General features: G+C 36.6%; 4 protein-coding genes across 7 annotated transcripts; 2 read left to right on the top strand and 2 right to left on the bottom strand.

Moving 5' to 3' along the window:
- The first annotated feature begins 7,588 nt into the window (after window positions 1-7,588).
- Window positions 7,589-10,266, top strand: LOC147485783 (uncharacterized). The gene is made up of 5 exons (XM_086573583.1): window positions 7,589-8,789; window positions 8,861-9,070; window positions 9,189-9,311; window positions 9,385-9,459; window positions 9,559-10,266. Exons 1-5 carry the CDS (start codon window positions 8,319-8,321, stop codon window positions 10,048-10,050), a joined length of 1,371 nt encoding a protein of 456 aa, XP_086429709.1. The 5' UTR covers window positions 7,589-8,318; the 3' UTR covers window positions 10,051-10,266.
- Window positions 10,267-15,316: 5,050 nt separating this feature from the next.
- On the bottom strand, window positions 15,317-16,501 carry LOC147485784 (acidic endochitinase-like). 2 transcript variants are annotated; one of them, XM_086572635.1, is made up of 2 exons: window positions 16,059-16,500; window positions 15,317-15,998 (listed from the first exon to the last, which is right to left on the bottom strand). In XM_086572635.1, the coding sequence occupies exons 1-2, from the start codon at window positions 16,415-16,417 to the stop codon at window positions 15,458-15,460; spliced, it is 900 nt and encodes a 299-aa protein (XP_086428761.1). In that variant the 5' UTR covers window positions 16,418-16,500; the 3' UTR covers window positions 15,317-15,457. The 2 variants fall into 2 exon arrangements, with proteins under 2 accessions (XP_086428761.1, XP_086428760.1); XM_086572634.1 differs by having other exon boundaries at window positions 15,317-16,501.
- A 400-nt stretch (window positions 16,502-16,901) lies between these two features.
- LOC147485785 (uncharacterized) lies at window positions 16,902-18,978 on the top strand. 2 transcript variants are annotated; one of them, XM_086572637.1, is made up of 2 exons: window positions 16,902-17,041; window positions 17,942-18,978. In XM_086572637.1, the coding sequence occupies exon 2, from the start codon at window positions 18,007-18,009 to the stop codon at window positions 18,865-18,867; it is 861 nt and encodes a 286-aa protein (XP_086428763.1). In that variant the 5' UTR covers window positions 16,902-17,041; window positions 17,942-18,006; the 3' UTR covers window positions 18,868-18,978. The 2 variants fall into 2 exon arrangements, with proteins under 2 accessions (XP_086428763.1, XP_086428762.1); XM_086572636.1 differs by having other exon boundaries at window positions 16,904-17,041; window positions 17,946-18,978.
- A 728-nt stretch (window positions 18,979-19,706) lies between these two features.
- Window positions 19,707-21,203, bottom strand: LOC147485786 (uncharacterized). 2 transcript variants are annotated; one of them, XM_086571634.1, is made up of 4 exons: window positions 21,049-21,203; window positions 20,585-20,810; window positions 20,451-20,506; window positions 19,707-20,053 (listed from the first exon to the last, which is right to left on the bottom strand). In XM_086571634.1, exons 1-4 carry the CDS (start codon window positions 21,106-21,108, stop codon window positions 19,883-19,885), a joined length of 513 nt encoding a protein of 170 aa, XP_086427760.1. In that variant the 5' UTR covers window positions 21,109-21,203; the 3' UTR covers window positions 19,707-19,882. The 2 variants fall into 2 exon arrangements, with proteins under 2 accessions (XP_086427760.1, XP_086427759.1); XM_086571633.1 differs by having other exon boundaries at window positions 19,707-20,056.
- Between the last annotated feature and the right edge of the window lie 162 nt (window positions 21,204-21,365).

The raw sequence follows: 21,365 nt of genomic DNA on the forward strand, positions 1-21,365 counted from the left end.
TATGAAGATAACCTTGCAGATTCACAAACCAAAGCTCTGGCTAGAGATACAATGTGGATTGCTCTACTAGCATGGGACTGAAGCCAATTGAAAGATAAACATCTATGATGATAGCCCAACCTAGGGACTGGAGATCTCAAGAACTAGGTTCAAAGGGAAGAACAAGTCATAGAATGGTGGTGATGAGTCATGCATTGTTGTTTATTAATCATTCCATACTTGATTAATAAAATGCATGATATCCTCAAGCGAATACATAGGTTGAGTTTTCTAGGAAAACTCTTAATGAAGTTCTATAGTCCTTATGGGCAGAGTGCATAGCTACAGGAACACTCTTGATAGACTCACCTAGTGAATGTGAAAGTAGAGGCCACTTTCGATCTATGAGAATGAGGGCTAATTCTCTAGATCATTCACGAATCCAGGAGAGCACAGGGCCTTTAATGTGCAGAACATGAAAGGAGAACACTGGATATGTTGTGCGTGATTATGACTTATTGTATACTCAAGACCTAAATTTAAGACTTAGTCACTTAGCTTATGGCTCTTATACTTTGAGTAATTTTAACTACATAAAGGTTTAAGTCGTGGACACCTTCATCTATGCATAACATGTTGATACTGATATTGATTGCCCTTAAGTATATTTTCTATTTTGTTTTTATCCAAAATAAATGGGGGATTGTTGTGTTATTTTGAATAAAACAAGAGGTGAACTTGGGCTTGGGCTCTCTTTGATCCCTAATCTTCTTTTTGGTAAATCATTTTCCTTAAACTGTTTTCGGATAAGTTTGGAAGCAGAATTGGATATGTATTGGGAAACAGATGTGATAGACTTGTAGAATCCAATTCTTATCGGGAACTGGATCTGTCGCGAATTTCGGCGAATGAAAAAAATTATTTGTTCCCCCGACTCTTCGATCTCAGGTGTGACGACTCTCCACTCCCAAAACCCATAAACAGTTTAAATATCTTGGGATAATTTAAAAACCAATAAAATTTTTAACTTAAACAAAAGTCATCTTCATTACAAAAATTAACAAATGAAAATACAAATAACCTTATCTAAACTGAAAATCTATATCACCTCAAAGGAAAACAAAGCCTATCTTGAAATGCGACGCTAACGCAAACCACAAGCAGCAACCAATCTTCTTCAACACTAAACCTGTCAAGACTTATCAACTGTGTTCATTTAATGAACACACCCGATAAGCAAACATGCAAATCGGTCAACATTATAAAAATGCTGGTGTGAGTAGCCCTAAAATACAACATATACTTATACCAATATATACACAAACCATACGACAGTTAGTTCCTCCACCGAGGCGCCTTAACTTTCAACGACTAATACAACATCCTTAAATACAATAATCTCGGCAAGTAGTTCCTCCACTGAGGCGCCTTAACTTCCCACTACTAATACAACATACCATACGCATAATAAAAAGGCATTTAGTTCCTCCACGAGGCGCCTTAGGTTTTAACTAAACTACTAACCGTTATACAATCATCTATCTAGAGATATATCATTTACCAACATATTACCATAATTATATTAGTTTAGACTTTCTTTGTGTGTCCCTAAAATCACGTCAGTATCTATGTCTTACCTAGTTTCCTCTGGCTACCACAATCGCTACCAACGCCGAACATGTACATCCACATGCCTCCCCACATAATGAACCACTCCGTGCGTAACCACCACCCCGAAATGGGATGCCGCGACACCGTAAATCCTCACCGCGAAGCCATTATGTAAGTAATGCCCCTATTCGCATAAAATATCAGCGGCGTCTCGTTCCAATATTTGCGAACGGAATAATCAAGCCACTATTCGCTCGCCGAAGGGCCATTCAGATTCAACTGAAACGCCGTAGGGCCAATCACATTACTTACGCCGAAGGCCATTCAGATTCAATTGAAACGCCGAAAGGGCCAATCACATTACTTACACCAAGGCCATTCGATTCACGAAACGCCGGAAGGGCCAATCACATTATTTACGCCCGAAGGCCATTCAGATTCACTGAAACGCCAGAAGAGCCAAATCACATGAGTTGTGGTAGTCAGGTTCTAGGATTTTCATTACGTAATTTATTCAAGTGTCATACATTTATGACTCATCATCATTTCACTATATCACGTGTATGTCAAATACATTATTGCACTAAGCCACAGTATATAGAAATATCTCAATTATATCTCATAACCACTTTCATTCTTTCACGTGCCAATATATTATTGCACTACGCCACACTCCCGTGGCAAATATTCACCAATACTATACTACCTCATAGTAGCATCTCACATATATAATAATAGAGTGTTTATATATTTATTTCTCCAAAACTATTGTATTTAATATATATATCCCAACATATTATATAATGTCACAATATCAACGTCAAATCTTAATTAGATAATGACTACCAAATTTATACAAGCTTCTACAGCATTTTAGCATTTGATTTGTCCATACAATTTACAACATAAAATGTAGCACAATTAAACAGTCCACAGTCCACAATCAAAGCCCAATATATATATGCTTTACACACTACTCACGTCAAATCTTAATTAGATAATGACAAACAACGTTATATAATTTTCGACAATATTTTATTATTATATTTGTCCATATTCTTAAATGCGAAAAACTGGAAAAAGTCAACATTCCACAGTCAACGGTCAAAGGTCAAAGTCAACAGTCAACGGTCAAAGTCAAAGTCAACACGTCATGGTCAAAGTCAAACTGTCATTGTCAAAGTCAAACTGTCGTTTCCATGTTCGACTGGTTCAGGGTCATAGCCATGGTTCACGGCTAAGGTCAATGTGCATGGCTCATGGGCTCATGACCAAGGTAATGGTTCGGACCCAACTGGCCAAGCCCAAACCTTAAAACCCGAAAGTCTAAACATTGAAAGACCCAAAAAGATCTATTTTAAGTCCTATGGACTGGCCCCAAGCAATATTAGAAACGGGCCCAAAAACTTATACTGAACTGGCCCAAAACATAATTTGGATTCGGCCCAAAAACTTTAAATTGAACTGGTCCACAAATTACAAAACAAATAGAAAAGGGCCCAAACAAAACACTCTAAACTAGCTAAGGCCCAACCACTTAAAAATTAGAACTGGCCCCATCTAAAAATAGAAACGGCCCAACTTAAAAGATTTGGATCGGCCCAAACTCACCTAAGGCCCAAGGCCCAGTTCGGCCAACAGTTCTTCTCCCTCACCAAATTCTCTCCTCCACCACCAAAACCGGCCACCACAAAATTCCAATCGACCACCCAATTTAACCAAGCGGTTTTACTCCCCATAACAATCCCTACAACTTTAACAAACACACATTCCTCAAATCATTCAATCCTAACTTCATCAAATTTAGATCTAAAAACCTTACAGCCGCCATTAATGGCTTCCACCACCTTTCAAATGACCCCATCCACATTCCAACATACAAACATACCTCAACAACCCACAACATCAACCAAAAACAGTTCAAACACGAAAATAAATACAAATCTCAAAACCTTCAGTAACACAGTAATGGCAGTAACGCCATTAGCGATGTCTTCAGAGCTTGTACAGCTCGTCCAATCACCGACACCCGCCAATACAACATCATAAAATAAGGGCGAGACGATCCATGGGCACGCGGCACTCATCCTCTTACCAAAGCTCCAGAGTTTGAACCGTCCAACAGTTCAATACAAAACAGAAAATACGTTTTCTTTATCTTGGCTCGAGACGCCATTGACGCCTCCAAGCTTCGACAGCCCGACGTCAACAACTCGATACAAAGCCAAAACAACAAGGGTTCAAACAACCAAAAGACAGGACGATTAATAATAACCGAAAAATGAATCGAAAACATGAGCAGAAATCTTTAACAGTAAAGTTTATACGTGAAATAGAAAACTAATCTACTCACTTGGATTAACAGCTCCACGAATCCTCCTAGTCCGAATCGTCGCGCTCCCACACTCGAGCAAACAAGCTTCAAGCTCTGCCTCCATTTTTAATATATTTTATTCTCTAAGAACCCTATTCTCTAGAGCAATGTGTTTATATACTTGGGTCTGAAACCCAAGCCCAACACAGACTCGGGCCCAGAAATCAGGCCCACGTATCCAAATCCAATCCAGCCGATTTTTAAATAAATAAATTTAATTAATTAATAAATAGATTAATACGTATTTTAAATAAAGGCGTTACAGGATCAGTACCCTATCCGGATCTACTAAGTGCTCCACGTTTTTCCTCTATAAATATTCCTAGAGCAGCAACTAATATGATATGCGAAAAACTATTTTCTATACTAAGTTGAGGGATATCATAAGATCAGTATCGTGGTTCTTCTTTTCTTTTTTGGTTTATATGCAGTAAACAAAGGAGAGTCTATCTGGCTGTTATATCCTGGAGGTTGACGCGCTTTGTCTGCATAAAGATAAACAGACGCGAAACAACCTTAAAGAAAGCGTTTGATCCGTGCCTTAGCCAGTCTTCTTATTCACAGTTTATTCTTGTTACAGCAATTGTTACCAACACAAACTAACAAAATACTCATCATCTACTTCCTGGAGACATACTACATCCCATTATACTTGGTGATCGAACTCATAGTCTAATAATTTTTTTCGATTATCCCATCTTTTTTAAATATGCAAGAACATCTTTGCTTATACAATACACATTTATTCCTATTGGAGTTGATATTTGTGAGTTAGAAAGTACACATTTATTCGTATTGGGGTTGATATTTGTGAGTTAGAAAGTTAATATAAATTAAAGTGATAAAAAGTGGAATTTTGTAACAAGAAATAGAGAGAGAATTGATAATGAAGAAGGTAAATTTTTTGGAGCCTGGTTTTTTATTTATTTTTTTGTTTGTGGAAATATAAGTAAATTTGTTGTTATTTATTTGTTACTGGTTTTAACTATTTAATTGGGTAAATTATTAGTTATTTATTTGTTTCTATTTTTAGTTTTTGATTTTTGGAAAGAGAAATATCATTTAGATGCCACCTAAAATATCCAACGGACAGTTCGACCGACTTAATATTGAAATTTGAAACCAATGGACATACCAGTTAGGGAACTAGGTGGTCGGACACTATCGATCATCTCTACACTCCCAAATAAAGGGCACTTCACATTGATACCACAAGACCAAAAGCTCGGATTATATATACTGGACTATACTGATAGAGTAGCTGCATAAGAAAGTAAAAAATATGTTCTTAATTTAGAGTTTATACTTGGTAAAAGAAACATGTACATACACTGTCAACGTGAGGGATATATCATTACATGACAATTGACAAGGAAAGCTTTTAAAAGACAAACATACAAATATACATAAGAAGCTCATGATCACAGAAGATAGAGAAAATGACCAAAAAATACATCAAACTTTGCAGTTGGTTTCAAAACAGACAATGTACTTTTTTTTTATTCAAATAAACATTGTACTTTCAAAACATTTCAATTTAGTCAAACCGTCAAATTAATTGGATGGCGTGCTGACGTGGGTCGTTAAAATTTTCCCCAAATCTAAATTTGCTTATGTGGCATTAGTTTTAATCTTGAGAAATCCACATAACATTTCAACACACCAACTCTTGAAATGTCAACTAAAATCCGAAATTATAGTGAAATCAAAATTTAAGATGTTTGATGAAATTGAGATTTGAAATAAAAGGGGCGAGATAAAAATAAAACCCAGCACTTAACCAAAGAAACTCATCTTCCCTCTTTTTTAAAGAACGCCAGTCCTAAACCTTAAATTGGTTGGTGGTGAGTAGCCGACAAATTTGGGAATTTCAAAGTGGATTACGTTGGTTTAATTCGAGAGTAAGCTTTTTCTCTCATTTTTCGTTTATGATGCATGAATTGTTTGAATAAAAAATGGTTTTGGTTGATTTGTTTGATTTCTAGGTTTGTTTGATTTATAAAGCAGATTCTTGTTTGTTTTTATGTTTGAATGGCTTATAAAACTTGAATTGTTTATAAAACATATTTTTTTATTTATGAAAGCACTATCTCTGTTTAAGGGTTTATATTAAAATGCGTTGGTTTAATTCGAGAGTAAGCTTTTTCTCTCCTTTTTCGTTTATGATGCATGAATTGTTTGAATAAAAAATGGTTTTGGTTGATTTGTTTGATTTCTAGGTTTGTTTGATTTATAAAGCAGATTCTTGTTTGTTTTTCTGTTTGAATGGCTTATAAAGCTTGAATTGTTTATAAAACATATTTTTTTATTTATGAAAGCACTATCTCTGTTTAAGGGTTTATATTAAAATGCGTTGGTTTAATTCGAGAGTAAGCTTTTTCTCTCCTTTTTCGTTTATGATGCATGAATTGTTTGAATAAAAAATGGTTTTGGTTGATTTGTTTGATTTCTAGGTTTGTTTGATTTATAAAGTAGATTCTTGTCTGTTTGTCTGTTTGAATTGCTTATAAAACTTGAATTGTTTATAAAGCATATATTTTTTTTATGAAAGCACTATCTCTGTTTAGGGGTTTACATTAAAATATTGATTGGATGCATGTGAAACAATGTTTAAAGTCTCCAAAAACATTGTTTATATTCTCTTTAAAGTATATTTTGAACTTGTTTGCAGTGATTCATGATACATATTCACTAGAGTTGCACCATGGTGGGGCTTTTGTGCATTGTCCTATTTTATCTTATGAAAATGGGAAGACTATGTATTATAACGACTTGGAGATTGATAAGTTATCATATTTTGAACTTGTTGGCATTGTTAAAGAGTTGGGTTACCAAACATTTGCTTCTCTATATTACAATGTTCCTTGGAAATCATTGGAAAATGGTCTTAGACTAGTTTCCAATGATGTCGACACAAATTTGATGATTGAGGAAATTAAAAAACAAGGAGCGCGCAATTGAAGTTTATGTTGAGAATTGTGTTGAAGAGAAAATTTTGGGGGATGTTTGTTAAGAGACTGATAATGATGATGAGATTGATGACTATTACTCTGATGAGACAGCTGAGTCAGAGATTGATAGCATGGGGAATTGTAGTGATGCAGATGAGGTGTTGATTAATTATAGGAGATCCCAAATTGAAAAAAATACAGCTAAGAAAGCTGCTAAGAAGGTACCTAAGAAGAAGGCACCTGAAGTGATCGTTGAAGAAGAAGATACCAGAAGAGAGGTCACTGATCATGTAGTAGTTGATGTGAATGAAGGTTTTAATTCTGATGATGATAGTCCTATAAGTGATGAGGATGGCGTGCTTAAGAGGAATCGAGCAAGGTTTCCTGTTTTCAATAAAAAGAATGACTCAATGAAGATGAAACCTGTTCTTGGAATGAGATTTAGTAGTTGTGAAGAACTTAAGGAGTATCTAATTGATTATCAAAGTTGGCCACTCTTTGTCCTCTTTAGGTTCACTAGGAGCTCTACTAAATGGTTGCTTGTAGAGTGTGGTAGAAAGTGCAAGTGGAGGTTATGGGCTACTTATATGCAAGCCGAGAAGAGTTTTTTTAGGATAAAGAGTTTGTACAATGAACATAAATGTATCAAGCATTTCAAGATAAAAATTGCAAACTCAAGGTGGTTGTGTACAAAGTATGTTAGGAGAATTGTTGCTAATCCATGTTGGAAGTTGGAAGACTTTAAAGTGGATGTGAGAGAGAATTATAAGATACATGTCAGTAAGATCCAGTGTTATAGGGCCAAGAAGTTTGCCATGGGTGAGGTTGAGGCATCTTTGGTCGAGCACTATGGTAAATTATGGGACTACTCTCAAGAAATCATACGGAGCAACCCAGGCAGTACTGTTAAAATTCAAGTTGAAGAGAGTCCTGATGGAACCGGAAAGGGTAGATTTCATAGAATGTATGTTTGTTTCCATGCATTGAAGAGTGGGTGGAAGGAGGCATGCAGGAACATCATTGGCTTAGATGGGGCCTTCTTGAAAAGTTTTGTCAAGGGGGAAATATTGTCTGCTGTTGGAAGAGATGGGAATAACCAAATGTTTCCAATTGCTTGGGCAGTGGTTGAATGTGAGAACAAGGACAGTTGGAGGTGGTTTCTACTGAACTTGGACAATGACTTGGATTTAGGTGATGGAACTAGAATCACTTTTAGTACTGATCAGCAGAAGGGTCTTGTGCACACCATAGCTGACTTATTCCCTTTTGCTGAGCACAGAATGTGTGCAAGGCATATTTATGCCAACTTCAGGAAAACCTACCCTGGTGCACAACTGAAGTCTCTTTTCTGGGAGTCTACCAAGAGTTCCACACCTCAGGCATTTGACAAGGTGATGGCTTAAATGAATGCCATTGACTTCAGGGCTAGGGATCACATAATGGGAAAGACTCCTCAGGCATGGTCAAGAGCTTTCTTCAGCTTCAAGTCCTCTTGTGACCAATCAGATGCTAGATTCAAACCAATCATTGGGATGCTTGAAGAGATAAGGATGAATGCTATGAAAAGAATGCAGAACAGAAGGGAGATAATGGCTTCATGGACTGATGAAATTTGTCCAATTATCAGAGAGAAGCTTGAAAAGAGCAAGGATAATCATAGGTTTTGGTCGCCATTTCACACTGGGCAACAAAAGTTTGAGGTGAAGTATAAAGAGGAAGGATATGTTGTGGATTTGCATAAGAGAACATGTTCTTGTAGGATGTGGGAATTGAGTGGAATACCTTGCCCTCATGCTATCTCATGCATCTACACTTTTAATATGGACCCTGATGATTATGTGGAACACTGGTTTAAGAAGGAGACAAACTTGAAGGTTTATGGACATTTCATGCAGCCCTTTAATGGTGAATTGTTATGGCCGCGCCAGTGGGTAGTGGTGAGAAGTTTTTACCTCCAAGACACATAAGAATGCCTGGAAGGCCTAAGAAGCAAAGGAGAAGGGAAATGCATGAACAACCCAATGGTCAGAAACCAGGAGCACCTAGAGTTCAAGTAAGGAGGACCCACAGGGTTATGACTTGCACTCATTGCAACCAGCCAGGACACAACAAAAGGAGATGCCCAAACATTGAAGAAGAACCAGTACCTAAAACTGTAAGATTTTATGTTATTCTATTCTATTCTATTCATTTAATATTTTATGTTATTATATTCTATTTATTTGTTCTTCATTAAGTCATTATTTGGAGTAAGGGGTTGTTATGTTCCACAGAAAAAGAGCACTGGAAAAACAAGAGGGAGACCTATGCTAAATAAAGATAAAGAACAAGCCAAGAGTGGTAGAGGAAGGGGGAGACCTAAAAAGAACAACAATGCACCATCAACAAGCAGGAGGGTAAGTTTATCATTTAGGGTTGAAGCTCATATCTTGGTTATGCAATCACTAATGTGTTTCCATTCTTATGTAGAAATACAAGAGAAAACAAGGTTTACCAAATGGAATTGGTGTGTTTGATGACCCCCAAACTGGGAATACTTATATGGTTAGTATTCTTTTATTTTTTGAGACCTCTTATTTTTATTGGAGGTCAAATTTAAAGATCTCAGTATCGATCTCAATATTGGTGGTGTTGTTTAAACAGATGTCAGGACAAGGACCACCTGTCAATATTGATGAACAACCTGGTGTTCAAACTACTACTGACATTGATCATACTCAAGTGGTTCAAGGTACGCAAGCTTCAACTACCATGTTATCTGCCCCAGGAGCTTCTTCCTCGAGGAAAAGAAGTAGAGATCAACCATCAACTAGGAAGAGTAATGCTTATGTTTCACCAACGAGGTCTACACCAAGAAGGAATACTAGTCATTCACCAACAAGGACTCCACCACCCAGAAGAGCTCAACCTAAACCTCTTGAAGTAAGGTGTACACCATCCAGAGCTAGACCTCAACAACTATTTGACCCTCAAGCTAGAAGGAGGTTGCCAGCTTTGTTGATGGAGTCACCAGAAAGGGATAATACAACACCAATTGCAGCACCTGATGCCCAAGCAGCTAAACCTAAACCTAGGACTAAGACTTTGGGTTTGAAGAAGTCAACAACTAATACAGTTAGGGCACCTTGGAAGTAATGTCTCTTGTTTGACATGTTGATCTCATTTTGTTATGACAATGTGTGATGTTTTGGATTATGGAACCTAAACTTTATGATTTGTCAGTATGTGAAGTCTCAATGTTTTTTATTTTGTAGTCTTTATTTTGGAAGTGTTATATTTATGACATTTGAAATAGGAGAACTCAATGTTATGACAGTGTTGTTATCCTGAGATCTCTGTTATCTTTATGAGATATTATGTACGGGGCTGGCTACATGAGTGAGATGATTGCAGTGAGATTTTAATATGGATGGAAATTGCAGTGAGATGATTTAATTGATACATGAGTTCATTCATTATCGTTGTAAAATTCACTTCTAAGAGATCTCAAATACCAAAGAGTACAGAGAACAAAACTTCTAAGAGATCTCAAATACCAAAGAGTCAGAGAGAACAAAATATAGTACGTCAAAAGAGATTACAACAAATAAATACAAAGAGATCTCAACTACTAAGAGATCTTAGAGAACAAAATATAGTCAAAAGAGATTACAACACTACCCACAACTTAAGATAAGTGATTAATGTCCACCAGCTAGAGGTTCATGCATGGATGGCTTGGTTGGGTTGTTGAAGAGGTTACTAATTGCATTCTTCACTCTCGATTTGGGAATAGTGTGTTCTCCGGTTCCAAGTTTCAACTACTGCTGCCAATGTGCTTGAGACGGAAATTTCATGCGAATGCTACAATCTCTTTATAGCCACATTTTGAATTTCTCATGATGATGATCCCGATGTCCCGCCTGGTTTTGGTTGCTGGATGTTAGAAGTCACTTTGTATGGTGCAATTTACCCTGTCTGGGAAATTTTCAGCGGATTGCTGCTATCGTGATGAAAAGCTTCCTTAGTATTCATATTCACACATGTCTTAGTTTCCTTTGAAGAGGCACTAGAATCTTTTATTATTATTATTATTTTATGGGGAAAAATGCCTAGAATGAAGTTGGTTTTTGGTTTGAACTGTGAGACTTGACAGGTTCTATTTTCATTCATACCCACAATAGGTATGAACATTGATTGTTCATATCTACCCATGCTGAACGTCAGCTATGAACATTGATTGTGGCTATGAAAACATGAATCCAAAACAGATATGAACAATAACTGTTCATATCCCAAATTATAAACATTAGCTATGAACAATAGGTATAAACAAAACAGATATGAACAATAAATGTTCACACCCAAAACAGATATGAACATTGATTGTTCATACCTAAAGAAGGTATGAACAATCCGTGTTCATACAAAAAAAAAACATGAATCCATAACAAATATGAACATTGATTGTTCATACCCAAAATATATATGAACAATAAATGTTCATACCCAAAACAGACATGAACATTGATTGTTCATACCTAAAACATATATGAACATTGATTGTTCATTTTTCGGGGTAGCGCCGCAGGCGCGTCGTGGGCCGTAGGCACGAGCATACCCTTTTGTATACAAGTCCATTTAACTTCTTTAACCATCCCTGATACGTTTCACTTGAACATGACGTGCACTTCATTTCAGGCTTTCTAATTCCATTGTCTTTTCTCCTTCAAGTTCTTGTAATCTCTAAGTCTGTTTAAAAGCACAATCCAAAGCCGTCTTTTCCTACACACTTTACTCGCTAATAAGCCCATAAGGAATATTTATCGTTGGAAAGCATAGGGTGTGTGACCATTTCTTCATATATTTTATCACATATATAACTTCTCAATCAACTATATAGTTGTTCTTCATCAACTGCTTATTAAAACAGATATGAACAATAACTGTTCATACTCTAAATTATGAACATTAGCTATGAACTATGTTGCACGAACACGGATGCGGACGCGGACACTGACGCGGTGACTCGGTTATATCTCAAAAAAGTAGGACGCAGACGCGGCAAAGGATGCGGAAATTAATTAATATTTATAATTTTATTTTATATAAATGAAACATTAAAAACTTAATTAAATGTATCAACATTCATAAATTCAAAACTATTAAAGATAAATAGCCACAAAATTAAGTTTAATATTTCCTACTCAAACTTTAAAAACATGTTATAAGTCTTAACAAAACAAAAAAAAATGAAAAAATTGAGTTTTTAAATATTATTTTGATTTATTTTTTATTTTTTTAGGTCAAAATCCGCGTCCTGACCATGTTGACCGCGTCCTGACTGTGTCTTGACCCGCGTCCTGACCATGTTGACCACGTCCGACGGGCGTCCATGCTGCGTCCATGTCCGCGTCAGACGCGGACACAACCTATTAGGAGGTGCGTCCGTGCTTTAGAGGCTATGAACAATAGGTATGAACAATAAATGTTCACACCCAAAAAAAACATGAACCCAAAACAGACATGAACATTGATTGTTCATACCCAAAACATATATGAACAATAAATGTTCATACCCAAAACATATATGAACATTAATTGATTGTTCATTTTTTCGAGTATAGCGCGCTTGCGCGTCGAGGTCTTAATGGGCGTGGCGCGGGCATAACTTCAAAGATTGGTGGGCGTTTTCTTTGATAACACGAGGTCACATTTTCAAATAAAAATATAATAAAATGAGATAGGACAAATTTGCGGTAGACACACACTGGGCACCCTAAGGCTAAACAAAGATCAGTTGATCATGGTACCAAATAGGGGTGTTCATGGGTGGGTTTTGCTGGTTTTGAGTTGCATTCTATTTTTAATGGTTCCTATCGGGTTTGGTTATTTTATTTTATTTTTAAGAAAACCGAAACTATACCCATTAATTAAGTTGGTTTTGGTTTTCTTGGGTTATATATTATTATTACTAAAAAATTACGTTTTAATTACGTAACAGATATAAAAGTTAGTTTTTAGTGCGACAATAACACTTATAATGGTCATAAATTCGATAATCTTTGAATTTTTAGAAAAACTTTAAGTACAACTCATAAATTGTTAGACGCATGTATTAATTTCCATTTTAAATCGAACAAGAGTACATTATACTATACATACATACATACGATCTATATAAATATATATTACACACTAAATTTTAACATATATAGTGTATTAATTAATTCGGTTCGGTTTTAATTCGCTATTAACATTTTAAACCCATAACCGCTTATAAAAGCAGTTCTAATTCCGATTCGGTTTCAGGTAATTAGATACCCATACACACTCTAGCTCCCAAATATATATAGGATACTCACAAAGTAATATTTTCTTTGCTTGGGATTAAGAAGAGATAATCAAAAGCTCCTGCACATAACTGCAAAGTTTGGTGGACGTTTCTGTTTTGTAGCAGGTGGACACATTTTAAAAGGACAAAGTTCTGGTAAACACACCTGGGCAACCAATAGATAGACAAAGATTGATATGTGTACCACATACTTAATGGTTATGAACAAAACAGATATGAACAATAAATGTTCACACCCAAAACAGATATGAACATTGATTGTTCATACCTTCTTTAGGTATGAACATTGATTGTTCATAATCCGTGTTCATACCCAAAAAAAACATGAACCCAAAACAAATATGAACATTGATTGTTCGTACCCAAAACATATATGAACAATAAATGTTCATACCCAAAACATATATGAACATGATTGTTCATTTTTCGGGTAGCGCTGCAGGCGCGGTGAGGTCTCGTGGGCCGTAGGCACGGGCATACCTTAGTTATGTACGGGGCTGGCTACATGAGTGAGATGATTGCAGTGAGATTTTAATATGGATATGGATGGAAATTGCAGTGAGATGATTTAATTGATACATGAGTTCATTCATTATCGTTGTAAAATTCACTTCTAAGAGATCTCAAATACCAAAGAGTACAGAGAACAAAACTTCTAAGAGATCTCAAATACCAAAGAGTACAGAGAACAAAATATAGTACGTCAAAAGAGATTACAACAAATAAATACAAAGAGATCTCAACTACTAAGAGATCTCAGAGAACAAAATATAGTCAAAAGAGATTACAACAAATAAATACAAAGAGATCTCAACTACTAAGAGATCTCAGAGAACAAAATATAGTCAAAAGAGATTACAACAAATAAATACTAAGAGATCTCAACTACATACTAAGAGATCTCAAAGAACAAAATATAGTCAAAAGAGATTACAATAAATAAATACAAAGAGATCTCAACTACTAAGAGATCTCAGAGAACAAAATATAGTCAAAAGAGATTACAATAAATAAATACAAAGAGATCTCAACTACTAAGAGATCTCAGAGAACAAAATATAGTCAAAAGATATTACAACAAATAAATACAAAGAGATCTCAACTACTAAGAGATCTCAGAGAACAAAATATAGTCAAAAGAGATTACAACAAATAAATACTAAGAGATCTCAACTACTAAGAGATCTCAAATACCAACGAGGACAGAGAACAAAAAAGAGTCAAAAGAAATTACAACAAATAAATACTAAGAGATCTCAACTACTAAGAGATCTCAAGACAACCACTGCAATAACCAAAGCAAACAACAACTTTGAAAAAAAAACAATCTTCGGCACCATAGCACATTTCTTCACCAATAACGCATTTTCCTTTTTCAATTCATTGTTGAGCATTTTTTGTTCTTCAATTCTCCTCAAAAGTTCAAATTCCATTCTATGTAAACGACCAAATTCAAGCCGGTATTGCTCATTACTTGTCTACAATGTCCTAATCTGATTATGTAAATCAGCCAATTGGTTGGGCTGAGCAGTTCTATTAGAATCAAGATCAACCCACCCAAAAATACCACAAACCCTAATGGCACACCCATAAAATCTTCTTCCTGGGTTTTGTTGGGTGGTGGAAACTTTTACAATAACTTGATACCCACATTCACAAATCGTACGAGAATTAACGCGAATATTAACTGAGCTGGAAGACATAATAAGAGAGAGGGCAAAGAGAAATGAGAAGAGAAAATTTAAGTGCTGGAGTGTTTGCAACTAACCCTAGCTGTCATAATAAAGAGAAAATGGAGGGAAAAAGTTGCACTGGAGGGAAAAGAGGGAAGATGAGTTTCTTTGGTTAAGTGCCGGGTTTTATTTTTATCTCGCCCCTTTTATTTCAAATCTCAATTTCATCAAACATCTTAAATTTCGATTTCACTATAATTTCGGATTTTAGTTGACATTTCAAGAGTTGGTGTGTTGAAATGTTATGTGGATTTCTCAAGATTAAAACTAATGCCACATAAGCAAATTTAGATTTGGGGAAAATTTTAACGACCCACGTCAGCACGCCATCCAATTAATTTGACGGTTTGACTAAATTGAAATGTTTTGAAAGTACAATGTTTATTTGAATAAAAAAAAAATACATTGTCTGTTTTGAAACCAACTGCAAAGTTTGACGTATTTTTTGGTCATTTTCTCCAGAAGATACTATGAATTAGACATCACTCTTGATAGATGAACTGTATCCGGTTTGATCATCATAGTACTTGGACCACAACATGACGCCTCCATACTTGCTTGACCCTTTGATAGCAGGAAGCACTTCAGAAGTGAGATCATTGACAGGAATGAATCCACTGCTAGCTGCCTGAGGAGCAGCAGGTAGTCCTAAGAATATTTGAGCACCAGGGATGAATGTGGTCCATTGCTTCCATGCATGTTCAAGATTGGTAATACTTCCCGAGGCATACTGACAAGGGGGATTGTTGAAAAATTGCACCCAAACATAATCGAAAAGGCCTGTTGTCAAGGCACCCCCAACCCAAGCATCAGGAAATGGGCACTGTGGTGCAGCAGTCAAATACACCTTCTTACCTTTCTTGCTATATCCGGAGAGGTACCTAGCAAGGTCATCCCAATATAGGTTTGAACCTCCGTCAATGTCAAAATCTATTCCATCTAAAACAGCATCTCCAAGTGGGCGAGACGAGGATTGCCCACCCAAGAAGTTGTTCCATAGATATGTGGCAACTTGCCTAGCATCATCAGAGGATTGCCCACCCAAGAAGTTGTTCCATAGATATGTGGCAACTTGCCTAGCATCATCAGAGGACGCAAGAGAGTAGCTCCCAGAAGCACCTCCTATAGAAAGAATCACTTTAATACCACTGCTTTGACAAGTTTTAATGTCATCACTCAAGCTAGTGCAACCATTAGAATATGGGTCGCAATGTGTAGCCAAATTGATCATTGGGAGCTGCCCATTTCCAAATGTGGCAAGGAAAGCTATGTTAACAAAGTCGTAGTTCCCTGTACCACAAGTCTCTGCCAGCGTCCCTTCATTCCCATTCTGACCCCAGTATATGGAGATTCCTCCAGCTTTTGTTTGCAAGGTTGCCTGAAACATGAGGGAGACTAGCAGCCAGAATGCTGGTTTTGAGAGTAGAAACGCCATGCTAATTAAACCAAATGACTCTTACAAATCACCCTCAGAGCTGATTCTAGCTGGATGAGTTCATTTGTTCCATGGAGTACTTCCTTATATAGAGAACATTTTCATTGAAAGTAATTTCTCTTTATCCATATTTAGAATTAGAAATATTAAGCCCGTGGCGTTTCAGTTGCTTAATTTCGTTATTGGAATAAAATAATCATTAATAAGTAAACTTATTGCAATCTGAACATGTTTTAACACTGTTGTGTCTTATATCTGTGTCCTCTATAATATAAAAATCTAATTTTCACGTTACATTAAACATTGCTGTGGATCATTTGACTTCTAGAGTCACATAACAATTACGTAATCTTAATATCCATCTTGTGAATTTAATTGGATTGACAAAATGAACTGAAACTTAAAAAGCTCGTACAACCAAAAAATATCAAACCGATATGTTGGCATATGCCGGAGATATCGTTATGACTTCCTCAGATTTCGATAAAATCGGTGAAAATAGTAAAATAAAGGGGTGTAAATAGTAGAGATACAGTAAAACTCTCTTTATCGCCATTGCCTCAAGTTTGCCATATCGCTATTCATTCCAAAGTTAAGGAAGGGACTCAAATTCCATAGCAAGCTGTAAGTTGTTCTCTGTTCATTTCAATTTGTTTTTCATGGAAAATGAATATGCCCAAGTAGCTTTTCATTTTGAGTAATTGAATGCAGTAGTAAACTTGTTGATTCATTCATGTTTTGGAGCATTTTTTAGCTTGTGGAGCACCCAATAAAAGAGTTTGATGAAATGCCTATGAAACCTTTTGATATAGTAATCACAGTATAGAAGACTTTGTACAAGTGAGGATAACCGATAACATAACCACAATGCTTAGGGACTCATGAGTTTTTGGTTTTTTGCAAAACTGTATTTGGTAGGTACTATGCGTGTCTTAACATTGGCATTCATGCTTTAGCCACTGTGCCTATGGCTTTTTGTTGTTGTTGTGGTGTACTTGAATATGAAAAACACAGAATGGTGGCTTGAATTACAATCTAAATCCATGGAAGTATATCGATACATGCTAAACTATATAGCACATGCAGGATAGAGAGTAGCATGGGAAAGTGGAGTTAGCTTTTTATGAATAAACTAGATAAGTGTGTGGGGAGCTGTATAGATTACATTATACACTGTTTGGCACTTTGGCTCGGGTCAATGTGCAAATTGCTCTAGTAGATGGTAAATAAGTACACCTGAAGTGCTCATAGATACTCATTTGAAGAATATCTTGGGTAAATATGTTGTTATGTACTTCTGTTGTGGGAACGATGCATTGTGAACACACTTCAAAGCTAAAAACTTTATTATTTCTCATATTTTGTTTTTGATGCCATATGAAGTTGTGAATTTGGTACATTAAGCTATGGAAGGGTGATGAAGGTTTTAGTCGTGCATGCTCAGACTCTTGGGGTGTGGTAATGTAAATGCGAATAAGGGTCGAAACTGTTGTAATCATTTTTCTGCTGACGTTGTTTGTTTAGACAGGTGTACATTTTTGCGGCGAGTGCCAGTACAATCAGTTACTGGTAGTGCCAAGGCGCTATCCATGGCTACTTCGGCTGTCACTCTGAGAGGTGCTACTATGATGCTGTCCCGCTCCTGCAGAGTCTACCCTCTGCATTCTGCTACCATCTCTGTCGGGTTCCCTTTGAGGTCTTCCAAGGGAAAACATAGTGGAATGTCTATAGCTGTTACCCCGTCGCTCAGTTCCCATTGCATTGGAAAAATATCAAGAACAATTTCATCGCCGTTTCCTTCATTTAATACGAGGCTCTTCTGTGCATCATCAGAAGTTGAAGCTCCTGTTACCGAGGATGTGACCAGTGCCCCTCCTGTTCCGAATCCGGATTCCGCCGTGGGTTCTCCTTCGCCCGCATCCAACGATCCATTAAAGGATGCAGCAGGCACTCTGGACATAAGAGTCGGGCAGATAATCAAAGTTTGGATACATCCTGAGGCGGACACACTTTATGTCGAAGAAGTGGACGTAGGGGAGCCAGAACCCAGGACCATATGCAGTGGCCTCGTCAAGTACATTCCTTTAGAAAGTCTCCAGAATTCGAAAGTAATTGTTCTTGCTAATCTTAAGCCAAGGAACATGCGTGGTGTCAAGTCCAGTGGAATGCTTTTATGCGCTTCTGATGCATCCCATGAGAATGTTGAGCTTCTTTCACCTCCTGAAGGTTCAGTCATAGGTGAAAGAATATGGTTTGGTTTGGAAGAAGAAAAGGAGAATCAATCTCCTGCTGCCAGCCCTAACCAGATTCAGAAGAAAAAGATTTGGGAGTTGGTGCAGCCTCATCTCAAGACTGATGGTTCTTGTGTTGCAGCCCTTGGGACACAGCTTATGCAGACTTCTGCAGGAGTGGTGACATCTACTTCTTTGCAAAATGCAAATATATCTTGATTAGCTTGCCGTACACATTTAGAAAGCAAATGTTCAGGTTTAAGAGTTCTTGAAATTGAAGTATTTATGTTTAGCAGGGAGTTTATTTTCTCCTTGGATTACTCGTTGAAATTTCTCCACCACATAGAATGTACCTTTATGGTAAATCTTTAGCAGTAAGTTTCCGCCGTTCTCAAAATTGGTGATATTGAGATCTATAAAGTGATAGGGTTACAAGCAACATTTGATGGATATCAAGAAACAGCCCACAAACACATACACAAACAGTTTGAAGGTTAAAACAACCAAGCTTGGAAAATAATTTGTTGCACGCAGCCAAGAGGCATAGGTGTGTTTTATGGTGACCAAGTTCATTCCACTTCTAGAAATGTACGTATATTTGCGCATGAAATTTGTGTAAATGCACAATTGACAATGTGATTCGAACTAAAAGTCAGAAGCTGTTGCTTTGAGAGTTTGAGTGGCGCTGACATTGAGTAATAATACAATGACCAATGACAGGATCTATCTACTACTTAACGCATGAAACTCTAGCGCATTTCTTGCAATTGCATAAACTCACCAAGATGACACTTCACCCTCCCTCCCTTCATTTCTGAGGTAACTGCAGCCTTAGAATCGTTTTAACGCTCCAAAATGAACCCAAAGTTGCTATTTAAAGAGCACTTACACCTGCAGTCTGTCTGTGCTATTCATTGTCTACTTACTTTTAGTAGAATTTTGCTTTGAAAGAAAAGCTCAGTATAGAATTATTGAAGGGACTATGTTTGTTGGTTCTCATCTCAAAATTTGGCTGTAGAAGTCGACAAATAATTAGTAGCTCAAGTTAAACATAACCGTTGTGCTAAGCTACATACATATCAGTAAAAATGGTAATTTAACTCAAGATTCTTCAACCGGAGTCTAGCAGGACCATGTATCGATCTAAATACAACGCCGGATAAAATAAAACTTACTAAAATAAACAAACTTTCAGTTATGTTCTCTATTAGTGCGTGGCAGGGAGAGGATACATTTACATTGATGATGTAACAAAAAGGAATAACCTTGGAAGGTTTTCCAGAGCCAAGGTAAACATCACCCCAAGCAGAATGATAAAAGTCAAAGCAAGCACTATCCTCCCAATATATGGAAAACTGATGTGGGGCTTTAACTCGCTTGTTGATCTTTGCAAATTATCTGTTTTCTGCTGCACAAAACAGATACAGACTACATCAAATTATGTTAATTACAAACTTTAATTTCATTCGATACTGTAAGGAGAAAAACGTTTTGATGTATACAACTCAATACAAACTAGCCAAGAAGAAAGGACTCCATAGTTTCTAACTCTCTCCCCACTCTCCAAATCATTCATCAAGTTGATGCAAGCAAGTAGAAAAAACTCAATGCATGTTCAAACATAACTACTGTTTTAATAGAAAAATAAACCTTGCAATTACAAATCATGCAATTCCCTAGTAGATTGAAGCCACAAGAATGAAAACACCATTGAAACAATCCCAACAATGACTTTGAGTTTCAAGACAACACATCTCAACACCTTAAATACAATAACTGGAAGTTATAGCGAATATACTTACAACAACATCAGGTGTTTGCTCGTTTGTTGTTCGCTCCCCTTTCTCCTTCACGAAACCTGTTTCCAAAACACAAAGAAACGAATTAAGTACAATGACCTTTAAAATAAAGTCCAATAAGAGCCATTACACTATACCTTCATCTATGACTGTCTGCAACTTCCAACCATAGCCGTAGTCGACTAGAACAGCATTAGGACCAAAGCTTATAGGTTCTTCCCCTTCTTTAACAGCCTCAATATATGAAGCTAAAGGGATTCCAGAATCCAATTTCCTATTAATCAATCGTAAAGCAAATCCAGCTTCTGTACCCACAGCAAATCGTCTAACATTACTGGAACCTTTGCAGATTATCTCTAGAAACTAATAAGACCTCAAGTCAATTCAATTCAATTTTAATCCAAATCATTGACAAAAAAATATGCATCAACAAGTGCCTTTCCCATACTATTATGCACTGCAAATTTTCATATAAGAAAGCAAGTAAATGAAAATTTACCAAGCGTTAAGTAGAAACCAAAATTCAGCAAATATAGTGCAGGCCATTTTACGACTCGGAACCAACTAACAAGTGAGAGTGAGATTGTTTATATATACTTACAGGAGAAGAAGGTTGAAGAAGGTTAGACTGTGTTTCTACTTCTTCTTCTTCTTTGGCCATTGAAGAGTCAATGAAAGAAGGCGCGAATAAAAGACTAGGATAGGAATCTCAACTACTTTTATCTAGGAGAGTCAACTGGTTTTTGTTTGGTTCCTAAACTAACCTTAAACCGAAGTTGGCGTATACATATGCATTAGGATTCTTGGCTCCTAAAGTACTATAAAACTTGTCTAAGGGTGTTCTTACCCACTTTTGTTAAGGTGATTTTTGGTGTTCGGAGTGTGGCTAAAAATTTTGCCAGTGTTCGTATTATACTT

The sequence above is a fragment of the Coptis chinensis genome, chromosome 7, assembly GCF_015680905.1.
Source record: "Coptis chinensis isolate HL-2020 chromosome 7, ASM1568090v1, whole genome shotgun sequence".
In the NCBI taxonomy this organism is placed as follows: domain Eukaryota; kingdom Viridiplantae; phylum Streptophyta; class Magnoliopsida; order Ranunculales; family Ranunculaceae; genus Coptis; species Coptis chinensis.